This window comes from Pipistrellus hanaki, assembly GCF_964339955.1.
Source record: "Pipistrellus hanaki genome assembly, chromosome: 18".
Taxonomy (NCBI): domain Eukaryota; kingdom Metazoa; phylum Chordata; class Mammalia; order Chiroptera; family Vespertilionidae; genus Pipistrellus; species Pipistrellus hanaki.
The window spans coordinates 38,026,172-38,047,003 of NC_140520.1; the positions used below are offsets into that span (position 1 = coordinate 38,026,172).

At 53.2% G+C, this 20,832-nt stretch overlaps 1 protein-coding gene across 1 annotated transcript; it reads left to right on the top strand.

The window, feature by feature from the left end:
* Positions 1-1,519: 1,519 nt before the first annotated feature.
* Positions 1,520-20,120, top strand: ALDH9A1 (aldehyde dehydrogenase 9 family member A1). The gene is made up of 11 exons (XM_084867092.1): positions 1,520-1,802; positions 3,020-3,165; positions 6,355-6,484; positions 6,950-7,084; positions 8,680-8,876; positions 9,396-9,536; positions 11,743-11,931; positions 12,164-12,251; positions 14,948-15,089; positions 17,762-17,874; positions 18,787-20,120. Exons 1-11 carry the CDS (start codon positions 1,628-1,630, stop codon positions 18,879-18,881), a joined length of 1,551 nt encoding a protein of 516 aa, XP_084723218.1. The 5' UTR covers positions 1,520-1,627; the 3' UTR covers positions 18,882-20,120.
* The last annotated feature ends 712 nt before the right edge of the window (positions 20,121-20,832 follow it).

Here is a 20,832-nt window from a genome sequence, read left to right on the forward strand (position 1 = left end):
GTAACCCCCAAAGTGATGTTCCTGGCACCCCAACCCTCCGCTTTCTCTGGAGGGTGGGATCCCAGGGCAGTGACCTGCAGCGAAGTAGCCAGAAACTCCTGTATTAGCAGGTACTGGTCTGGAAGAAGGAAGTCCACCCTCTCAGAGAGAGACAGTGAGAGAGAGAGAGAGAGAGACAGAGATAGAGAAAGATAGAGAGAGAAAGAGAGAGAGAGAGGTAGTCCCAGCTGGTTTTGCTCAGTGGATAGAGCTTCCGCTTGGACCATCAAGGGCACATGCCCAGGTTGGGGGTTTGATCCCCAGTAGGGGGCAAGCAGGAGGCAGCCAATTGGTGATTCCCTCTCATCACTGATGTTTTTATTTTCCTCTCCCTTATTCTCTGAAATCAATAAAAATATTATTTTTAAAAAAGGAGGAGGGCCCTAACCAGTTTAGCTCAGTGGGTAGAACGTCGGCTTGCAGACTGAGGGGTCCCAGGTTCGATTCAGGTCAAGGGCATGTACCTTGGCTGCAGGCACATTCCCAGTAGGAGTGTTGTATTGTACCCCGAATCTTACGAAGGACGCCTCAAGAAGTCGAGTTACTGAGTCACTTATTAAAGGCCGGCGGCTACGAGGGGCTACATGCTCCAGATCTCGCAGCCCGAAAAGCTCGCCACATCAGCTTATATTGGCAGAATATCAGAAAGGTATCGATTGCATCTTTGGGTTTGGAATGAATGAGGACCCTGGTTTGCACAAAGCACTTACAGAAGTGAAATTGAGCAAGTTAGTTATCTATAAAGGTTAAGTATAGTTTTGGGTCTATGCATTACTGAATCAACAGAAACACATTATCTGTAGCAACTGAGACAACTTAGGATAATTGAGCTGTCCTTGTTCCCAGGTACAGAAGAATGTGCTTTGGTAACCAGTGAGATCACAATCAATGGATATCCAAACCGCCATCCATGGAGTATTCAATCGATTGGGATAGCATACATAAGTTCAGAAAATAAAAATAACTTTTCTATTGTTTTAGCGAGCAAATAAGTACAGAAGCCAAACAGCAGGGTTAAAATATTGAACAGCAATTTTTACCCACCATGGTTGCTACCATGCTTCAGGATGTGTGCAGGAGGCAGCTGATCCATGTTTCTCTCTCATGCTGTTTCTAACTCTCTATCCGTTTCCCTTCCTCTCTGTAAAAAATCAATAAAACATATTAAAAAAAAAAAAAGGAGAAGGGGGGGAGGGAGGGAGAGAAGGAGAAGGAAGGAGAGGAGAGGGAAGGGAGGGAGAGAAGGAGGAGGCGGGAGAGGAAGGGGAGAAAGAGAGAACACGTGTAGGCTCACCCCAAACTTCCCGCTAAGTGAGGGCCCCCAATAGTCCCGCAGACCCCGCCCCCTCCCCGCCCTCGCCCCCTCCCCCCGCGCCCCGCCCTCGCCAGGAGATCCTGCGCTCACGTCCCAACTCGTCCCACCCTCAGGCCCCGCCCACCCGAGAGGCCCCGCCCCCGCGGGCCCCGCCCCTCCCGTGGCCTGTCCCACTTGAGGCTCCGGGGCCGGCGCCCTCACCCCGCTCCGGCTTCCGCTCTCCCCGCAGCTCGCTCGCCGCCGCCGCCGCCGCCGCCGCCGCCGCACCCCCGCATGCTGCCCCGCGCCGGCCGGGCCGCACTGCCCCCGCTGCTCCGCTCCCTGCGCCCCGCCGCCGCCATGAGCACCGGCAGTTTCCTCGTTTCGCAGCCGCTCAACTACCGCGGCGGCGCCCGCCTGCAGCCAGCTGACGCCTCGGGCTCCGAGACGGCGTTCGAGCCGGCCACCGGTGAGGGCGAGGGTGCGGGTGCGGGTGCGGTGAGGGCGAGGGTGCGGGTGCGGGTGCGGTGAGGGTGAGGGTGCGGGTGAGGGTGAGGGGGTCCGGGGCGCGGGGGGCGGGCGAGCGGGGGAGGCCGTGACCGGAGCCCAGGCCGTGCCGCAGCCCGGTCTCCGCGGGGTGGGTTGGGGGCCCCCGGCTGCACGCCCGGCTGCTGAGGGCGGGGTGCGGGCTGGCGGTGCTGGCGGTGGGTTTTCTTGGTGAGAAAGAGGTAACGTTTGTGCACAACACAGAGGCCTGCAGCGCCGCGCCGAGTGGCTCGCGGCGGCCTGGACGCGAACGTGGCACCGCGATCGCCCGGGGCCACCCTTCCGCCCGGGAAGCGCCTCTGTCCCCCTCTGCCCCCCTCTGTCCCCCCTCCCCCAGATTGACGCCCAGCAGGACAGCCCGCGGTTCTGTTAACGTCTGCACCGTGGTCTTACCGCTGCCTGTACCCCTGGCTGTTTGGGAGCGAACCCCAGGAACAGGACTGCCCCCCCCCCCCCCCCCCCCCCGCCCGCCTGCCCTCTCAGTTACCCTTCCCCGTGGGCAGTCACCGCCCCGGGCCTGGGCCGGGAAGTGAGCCTGTTTGGCCCAGAACAGGGTAGGAGTGCTGCTGGGGGAGAAGAGGAGAGGCTGGCATTCCTTGTTTTTAGCAATTGAGGGGAAAACCCTCCCTGGCCTTAGGGGTCTCTTTGGCTGGCATTGCTGTTTATTAAGCGTGCTCATCAGTATTACCAGGTGGTTTATATAGAACGTAGACGGGGATTTAAACTCAGCTATTAACTGGGGAGACTGCACTTTGCACCTTGATTTTGCAAGACTTCAGCTTCTCAAACATCGTAAGGAGCATTGCGAAGTAATTGCTAGGAAGTTACCGGCTGTAAACCGCCAGTAAAATGCAGGCGGGCAGGGGCTCCTCACACAAGGTCTGGGTGTGCTCTTGCAATGGCATGATCTCCACAGTTATGTCATGTGATTATATTGCTCTGCAGAGAAGTCTGCAACTTTTATTAGATTCTTAAAGCGGCCAGTGACCCCAGGATAGAGTTCAGCACGGCTGCTATAGAGGAGGCCACGAAGGGAAGCCACCTCTTTAAAGAGGAGAAGGGGTGGTGAAGAGGCAGGTGAATGCACGATGCTTGTTTAGACGTGTGCCACAGGTGGGTAACCGGCTCCCGCTCCCCTAGGCCGCGTGATCGCCACTTTCACCTGCTCCGGAGAGAAGGAGGTCCATCTGGCTGTTCAGGATGCCAAGGCCGCCTTCAAAATATGGAGTCAGAAGTCAGGCTTGGAGCGTGGCCGGATCCTCTTGGAGGCCGCCAGGATCATCAGGGTGTGTTTCCCCGTCTCCCCTTCGGAAGAGGGAGAGCTTGCTGTCTGCGCTCCAGGGCACTGCCCCCGGGCCAGGGCACTGCCCCCGGGCGGTGTGGGCGGACTTTGGTCCACTGTTAGGTTACGGCTTGTTTATGGAACCGGAAAGCACTTCCACCTGCTCACCTGGGCGTGTGCAGCAAGCCTTCACAGGAGTTCCCTGTGGAGCTTGGCTCTCTGTGCTGACTCCGGGATTGGTTTCTTTTCCATGTTTGTTTGAATTAAAACATGTGCTTTGTAGCTTGTCTCTTTTTCTTTTTAAAATATATTTTATTGATTTTTCACAGAGGAAGAGAGGGATAGAGAGTTAGAAACATCAATGAGAGAAACATCGATCAGCTGCCTCCTGCACACCCCCCACTGGGATGTGCCAGCAACCAAGGTACATGCCCTTGATCGGAATTGAACCTGGGATCCTTCAGTCTGAAGGCCGACGCTCTATCCACTGAGCCAAACCGGTTTCACCTTATTTTCTTTCTTTTTCTGGTAAATTTTTTCTAAGAGACAGAGGGGTGTGGGGAGAGAGAAAAACATTGATTTCTTGTTCCACTTATTTATGCATTCATTGGTTGAATTTTGTATGTGCCCTGACCTGTGTTCGAACCCCCAACTTTGGCATAGCGGGGACAGTGCTCTAGCCCAGTGTTTCCCAAACTTCTCTCATGATGAGAATCACCTGGTGGAGTTGTTAAAACACAGATTCCTGAATCCCAACTAAGAAGTGCTAAACTAGAATTTTTGAGAACATATAGGTAAAATTGCATACCTAACTTAGTGCTCTGTATATAAAATCTGTCTTAGAGCACTAATTAAGTATACAATTTTACCTATATGTTCCCCAAAATTCTAGTTTAGCACTTCTTAGTTGGGATTCAGGAATCTGTGTTTTAACAACTCCACCAGGTGATTTTCATCATGAGAGAAGGTTGGGAAACACTGCTCTAGCCCACTGAGCTACCTGGCCAGGGCTCTCCTCTTTAATTCTGTGCACTTGACTCTTCTTATTTCTCCTCTGATGACCCTTAAGTCCCCCAACCTTCAGATTCATTTTTACCGTAATTGCCTGGGAAGATTTCATAGATTCATACATGTTCCCCTCTTCAAAAACAGTTAAACTATTTTATACTTTTACAAAAGCAACCATGCCAGATGCTCGATATAGTAGTTTTGGTAAAACAATGCTCTTTCTTTTCTTTATTTTTTTTTTAAAATTTTTTTTATTAAATTATTATCTGTGTACATATTTTAACATTGCCCCCCCATCTTTCTTTTCATTTGTTTGATTCATCTTTTATGTACAGACATTGACCCTTCTGTTTATTTTATTTTTATTTTTTTATTTTTATTTTTTATTTTTTAAATATGTTTTATTGATTTTTTACAGAGAGGAAGGGAGAGAGAGAGAGAGCTAGGAATGTCGATGAGAGAGAGTCATCGATCAGCTGCCTCTTGCACACCCCCTACCCGGGATGTGCCCGCAACTGAGGTACATGCCCTTGACCGGAATCGAACCTGGGACCTTTCAGTCTGTAGGCCGATGCTCTATCCACTGAGCCAAACCGGTTTTGGCCCTACTGTTTATTTTAAATTGGATTCATAATAGCAAGTATCTTTCTCTTACATTTCAGTCCTGTCATCTTCTTTGGGAGGGAGAAAGGCATTCCTCAGATTTTCTTTTTAGGTGTAATTTTCCAAATGTCACCATTCATCCCTGAGCATCCAGATACAACTGGAAAAGGTGTTTGAAAAGAGAATTAGTGAGTTCTGAGCATTAGAAAATAACACAGCATTTCTTCTTTTTTTTTTATATATATAATTTTTTTCCAGATGAGAGAGAATCATTGATCGGCTGCCTGCTGCACGCCTCACACTGGGGATTGAGCCCCCAACCACAGGCATGTGCCCTGACCAGGAATCGAGCCATGACCTCTTGGTTCATAGGTCAGTGCTCATCTACTGAGCCACACTGGCCGGGCAACGCTGCATTTCTTTTGGGGAATTAAAGCCGTGTATGCTTATAACCTCTTCAGTGTCAAGCATGTAGTTGGCTATTTTGCATAACTTCTCTAAGGACTGTTCTCTCCTGTATACATACAAACACATACATATGTATTCATACATGTATGCATATATAATATTCACTTTTCGGAGCATTCTTTTTCTAAATGATCTTGAAATGGGTTATTGGTCTTGGATGGGAGAACAGGGCTCCTGTTCAGCAAGAAGCTTTTTTTTGTTCGTTTTGTTTTTCATTCTCATCAGAATAAATCTTTTTTTTTTTTTTTTTTAATATTTTTTTATTGATTTTTCACAGAGAGAAAGAGAGAGGGATAGAGAGTTAGAAACATCGATGAGAGAGAATCATCGATCAGCTGCCTCTTGCACACCCGCCACTGGGGATGTGCCCGCAACCAAGGTACATGCCCTTGACCGGAATCGAACCCGGGACCTTTCAGTCCGCAGGCCGACGCTCTATCCACTGAGCCAAGCCGGTCCTGGCCAGGATAAATCTTTCCATGATCTTTAGAGAGAGTGGAAGGAAGAGGGAGAGTCAGAGAGAGAAACATAGATGTGAGAGAGACACATTGATTGGTTGCCTTTCACACACACTCTGATTGGGGCTGGGGATCAAGCCTACAACCAAGGTACCTGCCCTTGACAGGAATCGAACCCAGGACCCTCAGTCCTCAGGCTGATGCTCTATCCACTGAGCCAAACTGGCTGGGGCTCAACAATAAGCTTTTATCTCTCTTCCCAGTGTAAGACTGCCATTCCTTTTCATTTAAATAAAAGTTGTTTCACCCTGGCCCGTATGGCTCAGTTGGTTGAGCATCGTCCTGTCCACCAGATGTCACCAGTTTGATTTCCGGTCAGGGCCCAGGTTTTGGGCTCAATCTCCAGTAGGGGGCATGTAGGAGACAGCGATTGATGTTTCTCTTATTGATGTTTCTGTCTCTCCCTCAAGCTCTAAAATCAATGAAAACATTAAAAAAAAAAAATTGGAGTGGTTGCGTCAGTGAAACCTGAACAAATGTAACATTACAACAAGAAGAAGTTTTTATTTTTTAAATCTGGGCCATGTGTTTTGTCTGGGTGTTGACTGCTGTGCAGTATGGTAATGTGTCTTAAATCTAGTCTCCGCCGTCCACAGGAGCGGAAGGAGGAAATCGCCACCTTGGAGACCATCAACAACGGCAAGTCCATCCTGGAGGCCCGCCTGGACATCGACACCTCCTGGCAGTGCCTGGAGTACTACGCGGGCCTGGCCGGGTCCTTGGCCGGTAAGCCTCCCGCCAGCCTTCCTCCCTCAGCTGTGGCGGGAGAGGGCAGAGCCGAGGTGAAGGGCAAAGATTTCGGGGTGAGACAGGCCTGGTTCTCCTCACTTCATGCCACCTGATTCAGAGGAGGGAGTGAAGTGGGGTGACCGTGTGCAGAGTGCCTCGGAGGAGGGCGTGAAGTGGGGTGACGTGGGTGAATGTGGATGCTGTGTGGAGGACTGAATGTGGATGCTGTGTGGAGGATTGAATGTGGATGCTGTGTGGAGGATTGAATGTGGATGCTGTGTGGAGGATTGAATGTGGATGCTGTGTGGAGGATTGCAGGAGAGAGTAGGGGACAAGAGGGGACGGGAGTGTGCAGGGGGCATCGTGTACTGCGAGCAGCCGGAGGAGGTGGGGCCCCAGGAAGCACAGGTGTTGGGGGGCTGGGGGGCAGCAGACCTCCCCTCTGCTCCTGTCTCCCCCCAGGCGAGCACATCCAGCTCCCCGGCGGGTCCTTCGGTTACACCAGACGAGAGCCGCTGGGCGTGTGCGTGGGCATCGGAGCCTGGAACTACCCCTTCCAGATCGCCTCCTGGAAGTCGGCCCCCGCCTTAGCTTGTGGTAAGAGAGTTGTTCCTCCATTGGGTGTGGGAGTGGGGTCCGCTGTGCGCCTCTCCCCTCACCTCTGCGTGCACACTCTCACTCACACGCATTCACACTCACACACACACACATATTTACACCCACACACATATTTACACAAACGCACAACCACACACACACCAACACACACTCGCATACTCACTTTCACACTCACACACACTAACACACACTTTACACACGCACACTTATACACACTCACTCATACTCATATACTCACACTCATATTTACACCCACACACATACACACACTCATTCACACTCACACTCACATACTCATACACTCACACTCATATATTTACACCTCCCCCACACTCACATATTTACACTCACACACACACACACACACACACACACACACACACTCACACTCACACATATTTACACACACACACACACAGGCACACTCACACACACTCACACACACACTCCCCATCAGAAGGGCCGTGCGGGGCATGCAGAGCCCCAGAGGGAGTCTGCATGTATGACGCGCACAGATCGTGTCTGTGTTTTCCCTGCTCGTGTTCGTCTCATTCGTTTCTGCTCATGGGGAGGAAGGGAGTGTGGTCTGAGAGGTCCTGTTATCACTGTCAGATTGGATGAGATTTGTGTTCCCGGTAAGTTTCCTCTTTCTGGCCATGACTTTCTGCGCAGGGGAGCACTTAGGAATCTGACTGAGGAAGCAGAAGATTGCCTGGCTGGCGTGGGTCAGTGGTTAGAGAATCAGCCTGCCGACCGAAGGGTCCTGGGTTCGAATTCCAGTCAAGGGCACATACCTTGGTTGCGGATCAATCCCTGGCCCTGATTGGGGCATGTTTGGGAGGCAGCCAATGGATGTGCCTCTCACATCGATGTTTCATTCTCTTTCTCTCTCTCTCTCTCTCTCTCTCTCTCTCCCTCCCTCCCTCCCTTCCTCCCTCCCTCCCTCCCCCTCTCTCCCTCTCTTCCTCTCTTTCTTTCTCTCTGTTGACCCCTTTTTCTTCTTCCCCCTTTCTCTCTTCCCCTCCTTCCTCCCTTTCACTCAATGGAAAAAATGTCCTCCCGTGAGGATTTAAAAAAACCCCAAAAACTTAAAAAATAAGAAAGCAGAAGATAAACTTCCTCCTCCATTTGTGTGAAGAGAAATGACACCCAAAGCCCCCATCACAGAAGCTTGGGCTGACGGACCACTTACACCCCACAGGGGGTCCGCGGGGAGAGAAGACTCAGGACGGCTGGAGGTGGGAGGGGGCGCGTGTGGAGGCGCAGCCGCTTGCTTGCTGCCCGCCGCGTCCTGTTCGCGGAGGGACGGAGGAGGGCTAGATGCCGTCCTGGTTCGGGACCGTCAGGGCCGTTAACCTTCCTCCAGTCTCACCTGTGGAAGGGAGTAGGCCTGCCTGCTGCTTCCCAGTGCAGGTGTCAGGGAGGCGGTGCCGGCCAGAGACCTGGACACGCAGAGGGGCTGCTGGGGCGGCCCGCGTGGGGTGTGGTCTGGTTAATGAGGGAAACCTGGGGGAGGGCGAGATCCTGTCCGGAGGGGACCCCCACCGAGTCTTCTGTGTGCTGGGCCTGCGCAGGGAACGCCATGGTCTTCAAGCCGTCCCCCTTCACGCCGCTGTCTGCGCTGCTGCTGGCCGAGATCTACACGGAGGCGGGGGCGCCTCCCGGCCTCTTCAACGTGGTGCAGGGCGGCGCCGCCACCGGCCAGCTGCTGTGCGAGCACCGCGACGTGGCCAAGGTCTCCTTCACCGGGAGCGTGCCCACCGGCACCAAGGTGAGGCCAGCGGCCAGGTGAGGCGATGGCATCCACTGTGGGAGTGGCCACCGAGCCTGCGCGTGCCGGAGGGAGGCCCTGGGTGTCACCCACGGGGGTCTGACGGGGGTGCACGCGGGCGGGCGGATGCCTTCAGCCTGCTGCCTGGCGGCCGGGCCCATGGGGCAGTCTGAGAACTTCCCTCGCCTCGGCCACCTCGGAGGGAAGGTGCCTCCCAGTCCATTTCACACTCATTGTTCTGACCTCGATTTGGGCTCGGAGCTGTCAGCCTGAGCACAGTGACAGTGAACAGAGTTTCTGCCTGTGCAGTCGGTGCGCTGACAGGTTTTTTAAAGTGAGTTCCCTCCTAAGGTGTCGGGGCGCCTCTGGCTTCGGAGCCCAAAGAGGGAGGCTAAGTGAGGAGCAGGGCGTGTGCGGGGGCAGGGCTGCAGAGCCCGCTGCCTCTGGAGGTCGGGGTCTGTCACCCGGCGTGCGACTCCCTTGTTAGACCCCTGATGGTGGTCGTTCTTGTTCCCCAAGATCATGGAGATGTCGGCGAAAGGAATCAAACCTGTCACCTTGGAACTCGGAGGCAAGTCTCCCCTGATCATCTTCGCAGACTGCCACCTGGAGAACGCGGTGAAGGGGGCGCTGATGGCCAACTTCCTCACGCAGGGCGAGGTGCGTGTGCCGGGAGCGGCCGGAACGGCGTGTCTTAAAGAGGCTCTTTACTGGGAAACGGTTTCTGACTTAGAGGAGGGTTGTTCATCGTACAGAGAACTCACATGCTCCTTTGAGCCTGGCTCCTCAAATGTCCACACTTCATTATGTTCATTTAAGACCATTTTTATATTGATTTAAGAGAGAGGGAGAGAGAGAGAGAAACATCAATGATAACAGAGTCATGGGTTGGCTGCCTCCTGCTCGCCCCACACTGGGGATCAAGCCTGCAACCTGGGCACGTGCCCGGACTGGCAATGGAACCATGACGTCCTAGTTCATAGGTCGACGCTCAACCACTGAGCCACGCCGGTCGGGAAGCCCCTCTACATCTTGTTGCTCACTTTCTACTGTGAGAAAGAGCTTTCCCGGCCCCGTTTTCATTCCTTCATCTCTGTCAGCCTGACCCACACATCCTACGTCCTTCTGTGCATTACCACCCAGTATTTATTTTGATGCTCAAATGATTGCGACTTAGCAGGTGGAACCCCTCTCTTTTTTATTTTTTTAAAAATATGTTTTATTGGCCGAAACTGGTTTGGCTCAGTAATAGAGTATCTGCCTGCGGATTGAAAGGTCCCAGGTTCGATTTTGGTCAAGGGCACGTACCTTGGTTGCAGACACATCCCCAGTAGGGGGTGTGCAGGAGGCAGCTGATCGATGATTATCTTCATCATTGATGTTACTAGATCTCTCTCTTCCTCTGTAAAAAAATCAATAAAATATATTTAAAAAATATATTTTATTGATTTTTACAGAGAGAAAGGGAGAGAGATAGAAACATTGATCAGCTGCCTCCTGCACACTTCCTACTGGGGATGTATCTGCAACCAAGGTACATGCCCTTGATCAGAATCAAACCCCGGCCCTTGAGTCCACAGGCCCACGCTCTATCCTCTGAGCCAAACTGGCCAGGGCGGGACCCCTCTCTTGACCTTTTGATACGTCTTCACGGTCTGAGCACTTGACCTCTTGGCACAGCAGGTGCTCTGGACGCGCGCTCTTCCCCTGGCTGAGCTCTGCAGCAGCCTTGCTCCGGGGCCCGGGGCCGGGTCAGTGGTGAATGGTGTTTAGAAACCAAGGTCTGGGTGCCAGGCAGACTCTTTACTGGGTGCCACTGCCTCCAGACCCTCCTGGAGGCCAGAGAAGGGAATAGATGTTGGCGTGTGTGTGTGTACTTTAATGCAGCACGCACATACATGTGCACACACATGCGTTTCTGCATGATGACCACAGGTTCATACACATATTTCCACTCATTCCAATACCGCAGGGTTGTGCTGCCTTCACCCTTCCCTGTTTATAGCTCTCTCTGGCAGAGAGGTTGGGCGTCCGCCCCCCACAGTCCGTCTGTGTAACTGAGTCCTGGAATAGCTGGTAGTACTTGCAGGTTTGGGAAAACAAGTCTTCCAGCAGGAGTTCATACCTTTCACAGCTCCTGTCCTTAGCCTGAGGGCATAAAGCTGAGAGCTGATTGGGCGGTTCTTCCTTCTCCCCGCCCACATTGCGGCTGTGATACTCATTTTAATAACAAGTTCACAACTTCTGTCTTATTTCATTTTGAGATTTATTTCCCCCTTTCTTGCTGGTGTTAAAAGTTGTGTTTATGGTGATGGTTCTAAATGGCAGAATTTTACAGAAGCCACACACAGGTGTTGGTGCCCCCATTGCTCCCACCTGGTCCCCTCCTACTCCCTCCAATCCTGTTCCTTCCTTCTCTCCCCCAGGAGGCCACAGGCCCACCTGTTTCCGAGTTTTCCTTCCTGTGCTGCTTTTCACAGGGGTGAAAGGTGCTGCGGGCTTCTTATTCCCCTTCTTTCCTGGGCAAGAACAGAAGTTGGCATCTCAGAGACGCTTCCTTGCGCTTTGCCTTCTCCTCTAACATCCCAGGTCCCTCCGTTTCACGTGGAACTGGCTCTTCTCCATGTGTTTGCCGCTGCCTCCATGGTCCTTGTGCAAATGTTTCCAATCTTTCCAAAAATCGGGACTTTTTTAAAACACCGCGGGACGTGGGAAAAATTGTTAGAAATCAGGACTGTCCCGCTAACACCAGGATGATCTGGTCACCTTAGTGTAATGGGTTCTTTTTAAGCCTAAACCTATGGGATTTCCCCCCCTTTTTCTTTTTTCTTCTTTGCATGCTGATAAATGCTTGTCTCTTTTTCAGGTTTGCTGTAATGGCACCAGAGTGTTTGTGCAAAAGGAAATTCTTGATAAATTCACAAAGCAAGTGGTGGAACAGACCCAGAGGATAAAGATTGGAGACCCCCTTCTGGAGGACACCAGGATGGGCCCCCTCATCAACCGGCCGCACCTGGAGCGAGTCCTCGGGTTTGTGAAAGTGGCCAAGGAGCAGGTGAGGACGGGGGGCGGGGAGCTGGGCTGGGACGGGGGGTGGGGGGGGTGGCGGTTCCCCTGCCCCAGGCGCAGGGCCTTCCGGAGGCCGGAGCCCTCCTGCAGCTCTCGGGTCTGGGCCAGGGTCCCGCTCTGCAGTAGAGTGACTAAGCCCGCTTGTCTAGGACTGCACGGGAGAGGGGGGGGGTCGCATGTGTCACGGAAAGTACGCATTCTGTTTTCCTGTTCGGCAGGGGGCTAAGGTGCTGTGTGGGGGAGACCCGTACGTACCCGAAGACCCCAAGCTGAAGAATGGCTTTTTCATGAGACCGTGTGTGTTGGGTATGTCCTCTTCCTGTTTGCTTTTACACAGTTCGAATGAAATAGCAGATAGCAGAGAGCTTCTGTACAGCACGTGCATGGGGGCAAGCGAGGGCTGGCACACGAGTGTCAGATTTCGGAAGGGGGAGTTCTCCCTCCGTTGTCGCCGCAGGCCCGGCACCCGCCCGGGAGCAGGTGGATTCGGCCACCGGGACTCCCGGTCTCTCCCGTTGTTCCGGAAGCGGAGCTCGAGAGAGGAAAGGGCGCACTGAGTATTGAGTTTCACTTGTCAGGACAGGCGGTCAGGATGCATCTTGCTCTGAACTATTTGACATCAATATAGGAAAACTAGTTTGTCATTTATAAAAGTTGTCTTTTAAGAATTCTTAGCACCTCCTTTCAATCTAAAAGCCTCCGGTCTGGACAGTCAGGTGTAAGTTAGCCTCCTTCCTCGGCCAGTTACCCCGTCCTCACTCTGGGTGACCCTGCCTGGAGGTCGCTGTCCTCGTGCTGCCCCCGCGGCTGAGGGCCTGGGTGGGTGTCCCGGGAGCTGGGAGTGTTTTCGGCTGGAGCTGTTACATGGTCCCGGCACCTTATCCCGAGGGAGACCCGGCGGGTTTGTCCCCGGGGCGAGGTGGTCTCAGGTTCACCACCTGTTCGCGCGCTCACCTGGGCCCTCGCCCGGGAAGGTCCGAGTCTCAGAGCTGCGGCCTGATGACGCCCCGGGGACTCCCGGTGGCTGCTGAGTGACAGGAGCAGTGGCACCTTTCAGATAAAACATATATTTGACCCCAAACCCATTCAAGACCCCGAATGCGCGTGGAACAGGGAGGAGCAGAGTCACCTCATAGTGTGACAGCAGCTCCTCTCGATGCTGGGGCTGATGGTTTCTGTTATGCTTTGTGCGTTGCTGAGTGTTGCAGATTTTATGTATTTATTTAACCCTCACCTGAGCATATTTTTCCATTGAATTTTTTTTGAAGAGAGAGTGAGAGGGAGCGAAGGAGGGAGAGATAGAAATATTGATGTGTGAGAGAGACATCCATCTGCTGTCTCCTGCACACGCCCTGCCCAACTGGGGATTGAACCTACAGCCCAGTTACATGCCCTTGACTGGGAATCGAACCCATGACCCTTCAGTACACAGCCTGGTGCTTTAACCACTGAGCACCACCAGCCAGGGCTGAGCATCACAGACCTTAATTTTTCATTTACTGAAATTGGGGACTAACGTCGAGGGAGTCACATTTCTGGCAGCAGCCTTTTGTATGTCAGCTCCTCCTCATCCATCCTCTCTTCCGACCGAACCCGAGCTCACAGCACACAGAGCAGCATGAGATCAAGGACGTTTTCTGGGACTGTTGAGTAGTAACATTTTGGTTAATGGTTTCCCTAAAGATTACATGTGGATGACTAGTTTTCAGAGAATTAGGGCATAGTAAATCATGCTTAAGCACCTCCTACAGATGACTTAATCCCTAAGTATTTGTAAGTCTAATCCAGATCTTGAGAGACAGACGCGTCATCTTGGTAGACGTGTGAACAGCTGGTTGTAGACTTGGGTCCTACTGAGCTGGTGTTGGCAGGATGTTCTCACGCCGTTCTCTGGCCTCCACGCTGCTCACTCATCACACACCGCAGGCCACGGCTCCCTTCGTGCCGGGACCGCCGTGAGGGGGTCTGGCCTCAGGGAGGGGCCGACGGCACCGCTCTCTCCAGGATCACCAGGCTCGGTACTCGATGGGTAAATAAATGTGCTTCTCTACAGATGCGTGTTGTGAAATGTCAAGTGTAAATTATATCATTTTAAAGAATTGGCCTCTTGCCCAGCCAGTGTGGCTCAGTGGTTGAGCTTTGACCTAGGAACCTAGAGGTTTGATTCCCGGTCAGGGCACATGCCTGGGTTGCAGGCTCAGTCCCTGCTTGGGGATGTGCAGGAGGTAGCCAATCAATGATTCTCTCTCATCATTGATGTTTCTATCTCTCGCTCCCTTCCTCTCTCTCTCTAAAAAAGCAATAAAAAGATTTTTAAAAATGAAAGAATTGGCCTCTTACGGGAACTTAAGTACATTTTCATATCAAGTAAACACTCCATTGGTTATGTCTAAGGTTATGTTTTTATAGTGAGACTTTATTTTTTGTATCTAATTCTATCACAGAGTCATTAAGAAAATGTGGGAAGGTATAAAAGACAATCATATATGTAAAATTTAACTGAAATTGGGGCAGTCCCCTTAACATTGTATCTTTTTTAGTGAATGGTGTTTATTTTTAATGTTTTTTAAATTGATTTCAGAGGGAGAGAGAGAGAAACATCAATGATGAGAGAGAATCGTTCATCAGCTGCCTCCTGCATGCCCCTCCCACCCCCACTGGGGATTGAGCCCAAAATCCGGATATGTGCCCTGACTGGGAATCGAACTGTGACCTCCTGGTTCATGGGTGGATGCTCAACCCCTGAGCCACACTGGCCGGCATCAGTGACTGTCCTCTCATGAGCACTCCCTCAGTAAATTCTTTCAGAAAATGCCACTTTGAGAAGCTCAGAGCCGTTGGTCCCGATGTGCCTGGTTCACGCGGTCCTTCCTCTGCCTGGCTGCCGGCCTGTGGCCCCGTTGTCATGGCTGTACGTGTGACGGCCGTGTTCGTGTACGGCTGGTCACTCGCTGTGGACGAGCAGCGGCTCCCACGGCATCCTGTCTGTCCCGTTCTCGCAGGTGGCTGCAGGGATGACATGACCTGCGTGAAGGAAGAGATCTTTGGGCCCGTCATGTCCATTCTGTCGTTCGACACTGAGGCGGAGGTTCTGGAGCGAGCCAACAACACCTCCTTTGGACTCGCCGCCGGCGTCTTCACCAGGTACGTGGGGAAGGCCCGGGGGGGCAGGTGGCTGGCTGCTCCGATGGGGCTGATCTGGCTCCCCCTCGGGTCTGCCCATCGCGTTCCATCGGCATTTCCTGTAAAGTCAGAAGATGCCAAGTAGCACTGTGTATTTTGCCCTCCGTGGCCAGAGCCCTGCTACGGAGCTGAATTGAGCTGCAAACTTGGTTGATGAGAATGCCACCTTCTTTATTGGCTTGTGGAATAAGTAGGAGGTGCTGACCCCAGGGCCCCACGCCCGAGTGTCCACGTCTAGGACTTGGGAAGCCCGTGGCGTGTCAGCGCTGGGCTGTGCTCCAGAGCGGGTGCGGGCTGCAGCGACTCCTGCCGGATGCCTGCAGCACGTGGGCTGTTTCCTGTCTGTGCACACGGGGGTGTTTCCAGGCTCAGCGCTGTGAGCCGTGTCGTGACCGATGTCCTTCCGTGTGAGCTTGAACCACCGCACTGAGAGTAAGGGGTGGTTTGGAAGCACAGTGTTTGCTTGATGATATGCAAACTGCATAGTTTTGGCAGTTATAGGCAGTTTTTTTTTTTCTTTTTGGTTTTATTTAAAGGGGCTCTAACAAAAAAATCATCCTTTCCTCTTTAAAATTTTTTATTTCATTTATTTAAAAATTTTGTTTATTGATTTCAGAGAGGAAGGCAGAGGGAAAGAGAGATAGAAACATCAATGATGAGAGTCATTGATTGGCTGCCCCCTGCACACCTCACACTGGGGATCGGGCATACCCCCTGGGAATGGAACCCAGGACCCTTCCGTCCACAGGTCAGTGCTCTATCCACTGAGCCAAATCCACTTGGGCTACTTATTTATTGATTTTAGAGAGAGGAATGGGGGGGGGGATCAAGGGGAGCAGGAGAGAGGGAGAGAACAAGATCTGTGTGAGAGTGAAACGGATTGGTTGCCTCCTGGATCCGCCCTGATGAAGGATTGAATCCGTACCCTGGGTGTGTGCCCTGACCGGGAATTGAGCTGCAACATTTGGGGTACGGAAGGACGCTCCAGCCAGCGCGGTCACACCGGCCAGGGCTTTGGCAGTTTTCTAAGCCGGCGTCACACTTGGGATTTTTCTGTTTCTTTGGTGATAGACAAGGTTCTATTTTTTTGTCACTTTGTGGCCCGAACCTGGGAAGGAAGACACATCTCCCTGAGGACCTGATGTAATGGCTTCTGCTTGAGCTCCGAGGAAGGGTTCGGGAGCTGCTGCTTTAAAAAACAACAGCCCTGGGCAGGTAGCTCAGCTGGTTAGAGCATGGTCCCCACCACCAAGGTTGCAGGTTCAATCCCTGGGCAGGGCACATACAAGAATGAACCAATGAATGCATAAATAAGTGGGACAGCAAATTGATCCTCTCTCTATCTCTCCCTCCACCTTCCTCTCTCTAAAATCAATAAATAAATTTTAAAAAAACACACCACCAAAACAAACAACAGCCCTGGTTGGTTTGGCTCAGTGGATAGGCAGGGGTCTTCAAACTACGGCCCGCGGGCCACATGCGGCCTGCAGAGGAGTCTGATCCGGCCTGCCAGGTTTTTTGGGCAGTGAGCGCAGCCGAGGTGTTACAGTAGGAATTAGTAGTTCATATAGTCCGGCCCTCCAGCTCTCTGAGGGACCGTGATCTGGCCCCCACTTTAAAAAGTTTGAGGACCCCTGGTAGAGCATCTTTGGCCTGTGGAGTAAAGGGTCTTGGGTTCAGTTTCAGGCAGGAGCATATGCCTTGATTGCAGACTCTTCCCTGGCCTGGGACCTGGTTGGGGCTCATGCAGGAAGCAACCAATTAAAGTGTTTCTCTCACACCAATGTTTCTCTCTGTCTCTCCCTCCCTGTCACTCTCTCTACAAATCAGTGGAAAACATCCTCGGATGAGGATTAACCAAAACCAAAACAAACAAAAACAATCAAGCCAACAAAACCGGTGGTTTCCAGAGTGATTTTAGGTTTCCCACGATAGTGAGGAGGTACAGGTTTCCCATCCGCCTCGGCCCCACATGCACAGCTTCCTTCACATCTGCAGGCGGTCCATTTGTGACAACGAGCCTGTGTGACCGTGCCATCGCCCCATCCCACAGCTCACCTTGGGCTCCCTCTCGGCGGCATCCCCTGTGGGTGTGGACAAAGGGCAGTAACCGGGACCCTCCTGGGGCAGCATATCGAGCAGCGCCCCGTTCTGACGGCCGCTGTGAGCAGCTGCGCTGGGACTGCATCGAGGGGCTGTCTTGCTGCCTACGCCTTTGACAGCTCGATGGGGGGCACTCCCGGATTGAACAGCTCACCCACATAAAGTGTGCCCCGAGTGGCTCTCAGCTATTCGCAGAGCTGTGCGGCGTCACCATGGCCCAATGTCAGGACATTCCCAACAGCTCAGGACAGCGAGGCGAGCTGGCTGTCCCGCCTCCAGCCCGGCAGGGCTTCCTGTCTCCGGGCTGCTTGCTCTGAGTGTTTTCTGTAAGTGGGACCACACGCTTCAGCTCTCACTGACCTCGTGTTTCCAAGGGTGTCCGCCCTGCTCCCCCTCACCCCCAGGAATTGCCGTGTGGTCTCTCCGCTCCATGTTGGCTGCATGCGGTGCCTGAACTGCGGCAGCTGTGAGCGGTGGGGAGCGTCTGCGTGTAAAGGTGAGGCTGCAGGCTAAGCCATGTCTCCCTGCAGGGACCTCCAGCGCGCTCACCGCGTGGTGGCCGAGCTGCAGGCCGGCGTGTGCTACATCAACAACTACAACGTCAGCCCCGTGGAGCTGCCCTTCGGCGGCTACAAGAAGTCCGGTGAGCGCTGGGGAGGGGCGGGGGGGTGGGGAGGGGACAGGCCACCAGGTCTCCAGGGGGACTGTCCTCATTGGTCCTTGTCGACCAGGCTCCCAGCCTGTCGGCACGGTCACCACTCAGGGTCGGGTGCCTGCATCTCGGGAGGTCTGTCATGTGGGAGAGTTACTTCTCCTCTCGGCTGTGAGCGCCGTCTTTATGGCCACCTCAGTGCTGGCCAACGTAGGAACCGGTGTGAGCTGGTGAAGCGGAGGGTGTTAATCTGACAGTGTGATTTGGTCTCTCCCTGGCATTCCCTAATCACAGTCTATAGTCATCCCCGTCCCTCTGGGGCCAGCCAGGCGGGACACACAGGCCAGGCGCAGAGCCGGGAAGGGCTGTGTGTTCCTGTGTGACTGTCAGTGCCGGGAGTGGGTTTGTGACCTGCGCCTACGTCTCAGGGTCCTCCCAGGCCGCCGTTCCCTTCCCGTCTGCGGCTTTGGAGTGGGGCCCACAGACAGGTGGCACGGGCATGCCCACGGGATGAGGGGGAGACGGAGGATGGCCAGCTCTGCTCAGGATTAGCAGAGGGCTGGCTGGGCCTCTGTCCCTCTGAATGGTGCCCCTGGAGACGTGCATTTTTGGGGACTGGGCCTTGCCCCTAGGAGGCGAGCCTACCTAGGTCTGGGGCAGGCTGATAGGAAAGGCCAAGCAGGGGACACTGCCCTTCCGCATGGAGCCTGGTCCCCGGCTGCAGGCAGGGTCTCGGCCCTGTGGCCAGGTCACTCCCCACGCTCACTCGCAGCTGGTGTACCAGGGAAGGGGTTTCTTTCTAAGAAACGTACTGCCTCTGTGTTCCTCCGCAGGCTGAGGGCAGGCCTGTCTCCGACAGTCACTGACCTTTGGGCTCATCGTCCTCCCTTGTCTTCCTTGCAGGGTTTGGCAGAGAGAACGGCCGGGTGACCATTGAGTATTACTCACAGCTGAAGACCGTGTGTGTGGAGATGGGCGACGTGGAGTCTGCTTTCTGAGAGCCGGCTGTGAACCCCGTGGACGTGCCAGGCTGAGCCCGTGAGACCGGTGGAGGCCTCGCAGGGCCTCAGTGCGACCCAGACGCGGTCTCGTGGGTCCACGCCTGGCTCAGCGTCACTCTCGTCACTCAGGCATCATGAGGGTGCACAAGTGCCTTGGTTCTATGGAGAAGCGGTGAGTGCCTGCAGTGCAGACTCCAGTGCCATCCTGAACCGCCCGAACCCCTTCTGGAGACGGACCAGGGCCAGGCCTCCGAGCCCTGCCCTCTGCTGTCTCTCACTTGCCTAGAAGAATGTGTTGTTGGCTCACGGCCTGCCTTAAGCTCTGGCTCCTCTTCCTTCTACAGAAAGCTGATGATCGGGAAGGGAGGGGACTAGATACTGGGCGGGTCAGCGGTGAACAGTAACTCACAGAGAAAGGTTTTGTTTCTGTGGACTGCTGGAGAGGACACGTCCTCTGCTTTGACCTCCAGCTTGCTGTCTGGATGCAGCAGTTTCTTTCTTTTTTTTTAGTCCATACACATTATTTTATTTTTTTTTGCCTTTGAAATTGTCTTTATTGTCAGGATTCACTCCCACACAAGATGCTTAAGCCCCAATTCTGCCTCCTCCCCACGCAAATGAGATTCATGTTTCTGATGGTAGGACACATTGCCTTTGAGGTCCCATGAACTCCCCATTTTTGGCCCTGCAACCCTTTACCCAGGCTGTGTCCCACCCTTTCCCCATTCCCACTGAGCATGAACCTGAAACATGGGGTGGCCCCTGTATAGTGCCCCCAGGTCCGAGGTTTCACCTTCCAAAGGCCCAGAAAGAAGCTCAGGTGCACCCACTGAGCAGCGTCATTACCTGGGCACAGAACAGGCTCCCTGGCATGAAAATGCCACATCATAGTATTCTCTTTGGCCACTGTGCTTGGCGGCAAGCAGGATTGCCCTGGGCTGTCCTAACTCCCTCAGTATTCCCCTCAGCTCAGCCCGGACCAGGGCAAGTCTCTCCCCGTTGACAGTGCCCTGGCTTGTGTAACACTCCAGCGGAATGGGCACACCTCCGTCTCTAGGCTGCGCAGCCCGGCTAGGTGGCGCAGGAGCTTCTCCACGGTGGCCAAGGACAGGCGGTTCTCAGAGATGGCGAAGAAACAGCTGGTGACAGCGGCTCAGGAGCAGCAGCTCCTGTTAAATGTAAAATTGTTTGCCAAATAATTGTACTAGAGCCAAATAAATCACACTGTTCATTCTTCCAGTGTCGTGTTTTGAAACGAAACAACTCTCAAGGTCACTTAGGACATGGGATGGGCTGATGTGAAACACCTATAATAGCTCCTAGGCCCTGTGTGCCCGAGGCTCTGGGTGCCGCCCACCTGGGAGAGCTGGCAGGGCCTGGTGACCTCACACTGTGGGGTCCCCTTTGCTGGGACCTACATGGCTAGGGTTCAGGATCTGAAGGAGGGGCCAATGCACAAATGAAAATGCTATACAAAAAATATGAATTTAGAAGGCATTGGAGGCCAGGTGGAGCCTCTTTCTTGAAGAGACACACTGACTTTCTGGCCTGGTCCACCTTTTATTTACTTGAATACACATTTTCCCTTTAGCAATGCATACAAGCATATCAAAGGTAAAGTTTGGTAAACAGTAAAAGGATTATTAGGTTAGGGAATTGCCTTGAGCCATTGAGCCCACAAGAGGGCAATATTATGCTGATTTTCAGCCCTGATGAATATCAAAGTCCATTTGCCTTCCAATGTTTTCTTTTTGCATTAATATGCTAACTGCTGTTGGCTAAATTTAGCCTCCAGCATTCCCCCCCCCCCTTTTTTTAAAAAAATATATTTTATTGATTTTTTACAGAGAGGAAGGGAGAGAGAGAGCTAGAAACGTCGATGAGAGAGAAACACCGATCAGCTGCCTCTTGCACACCCCCTACCGGGGATGTGCTCGCAACCAATGTA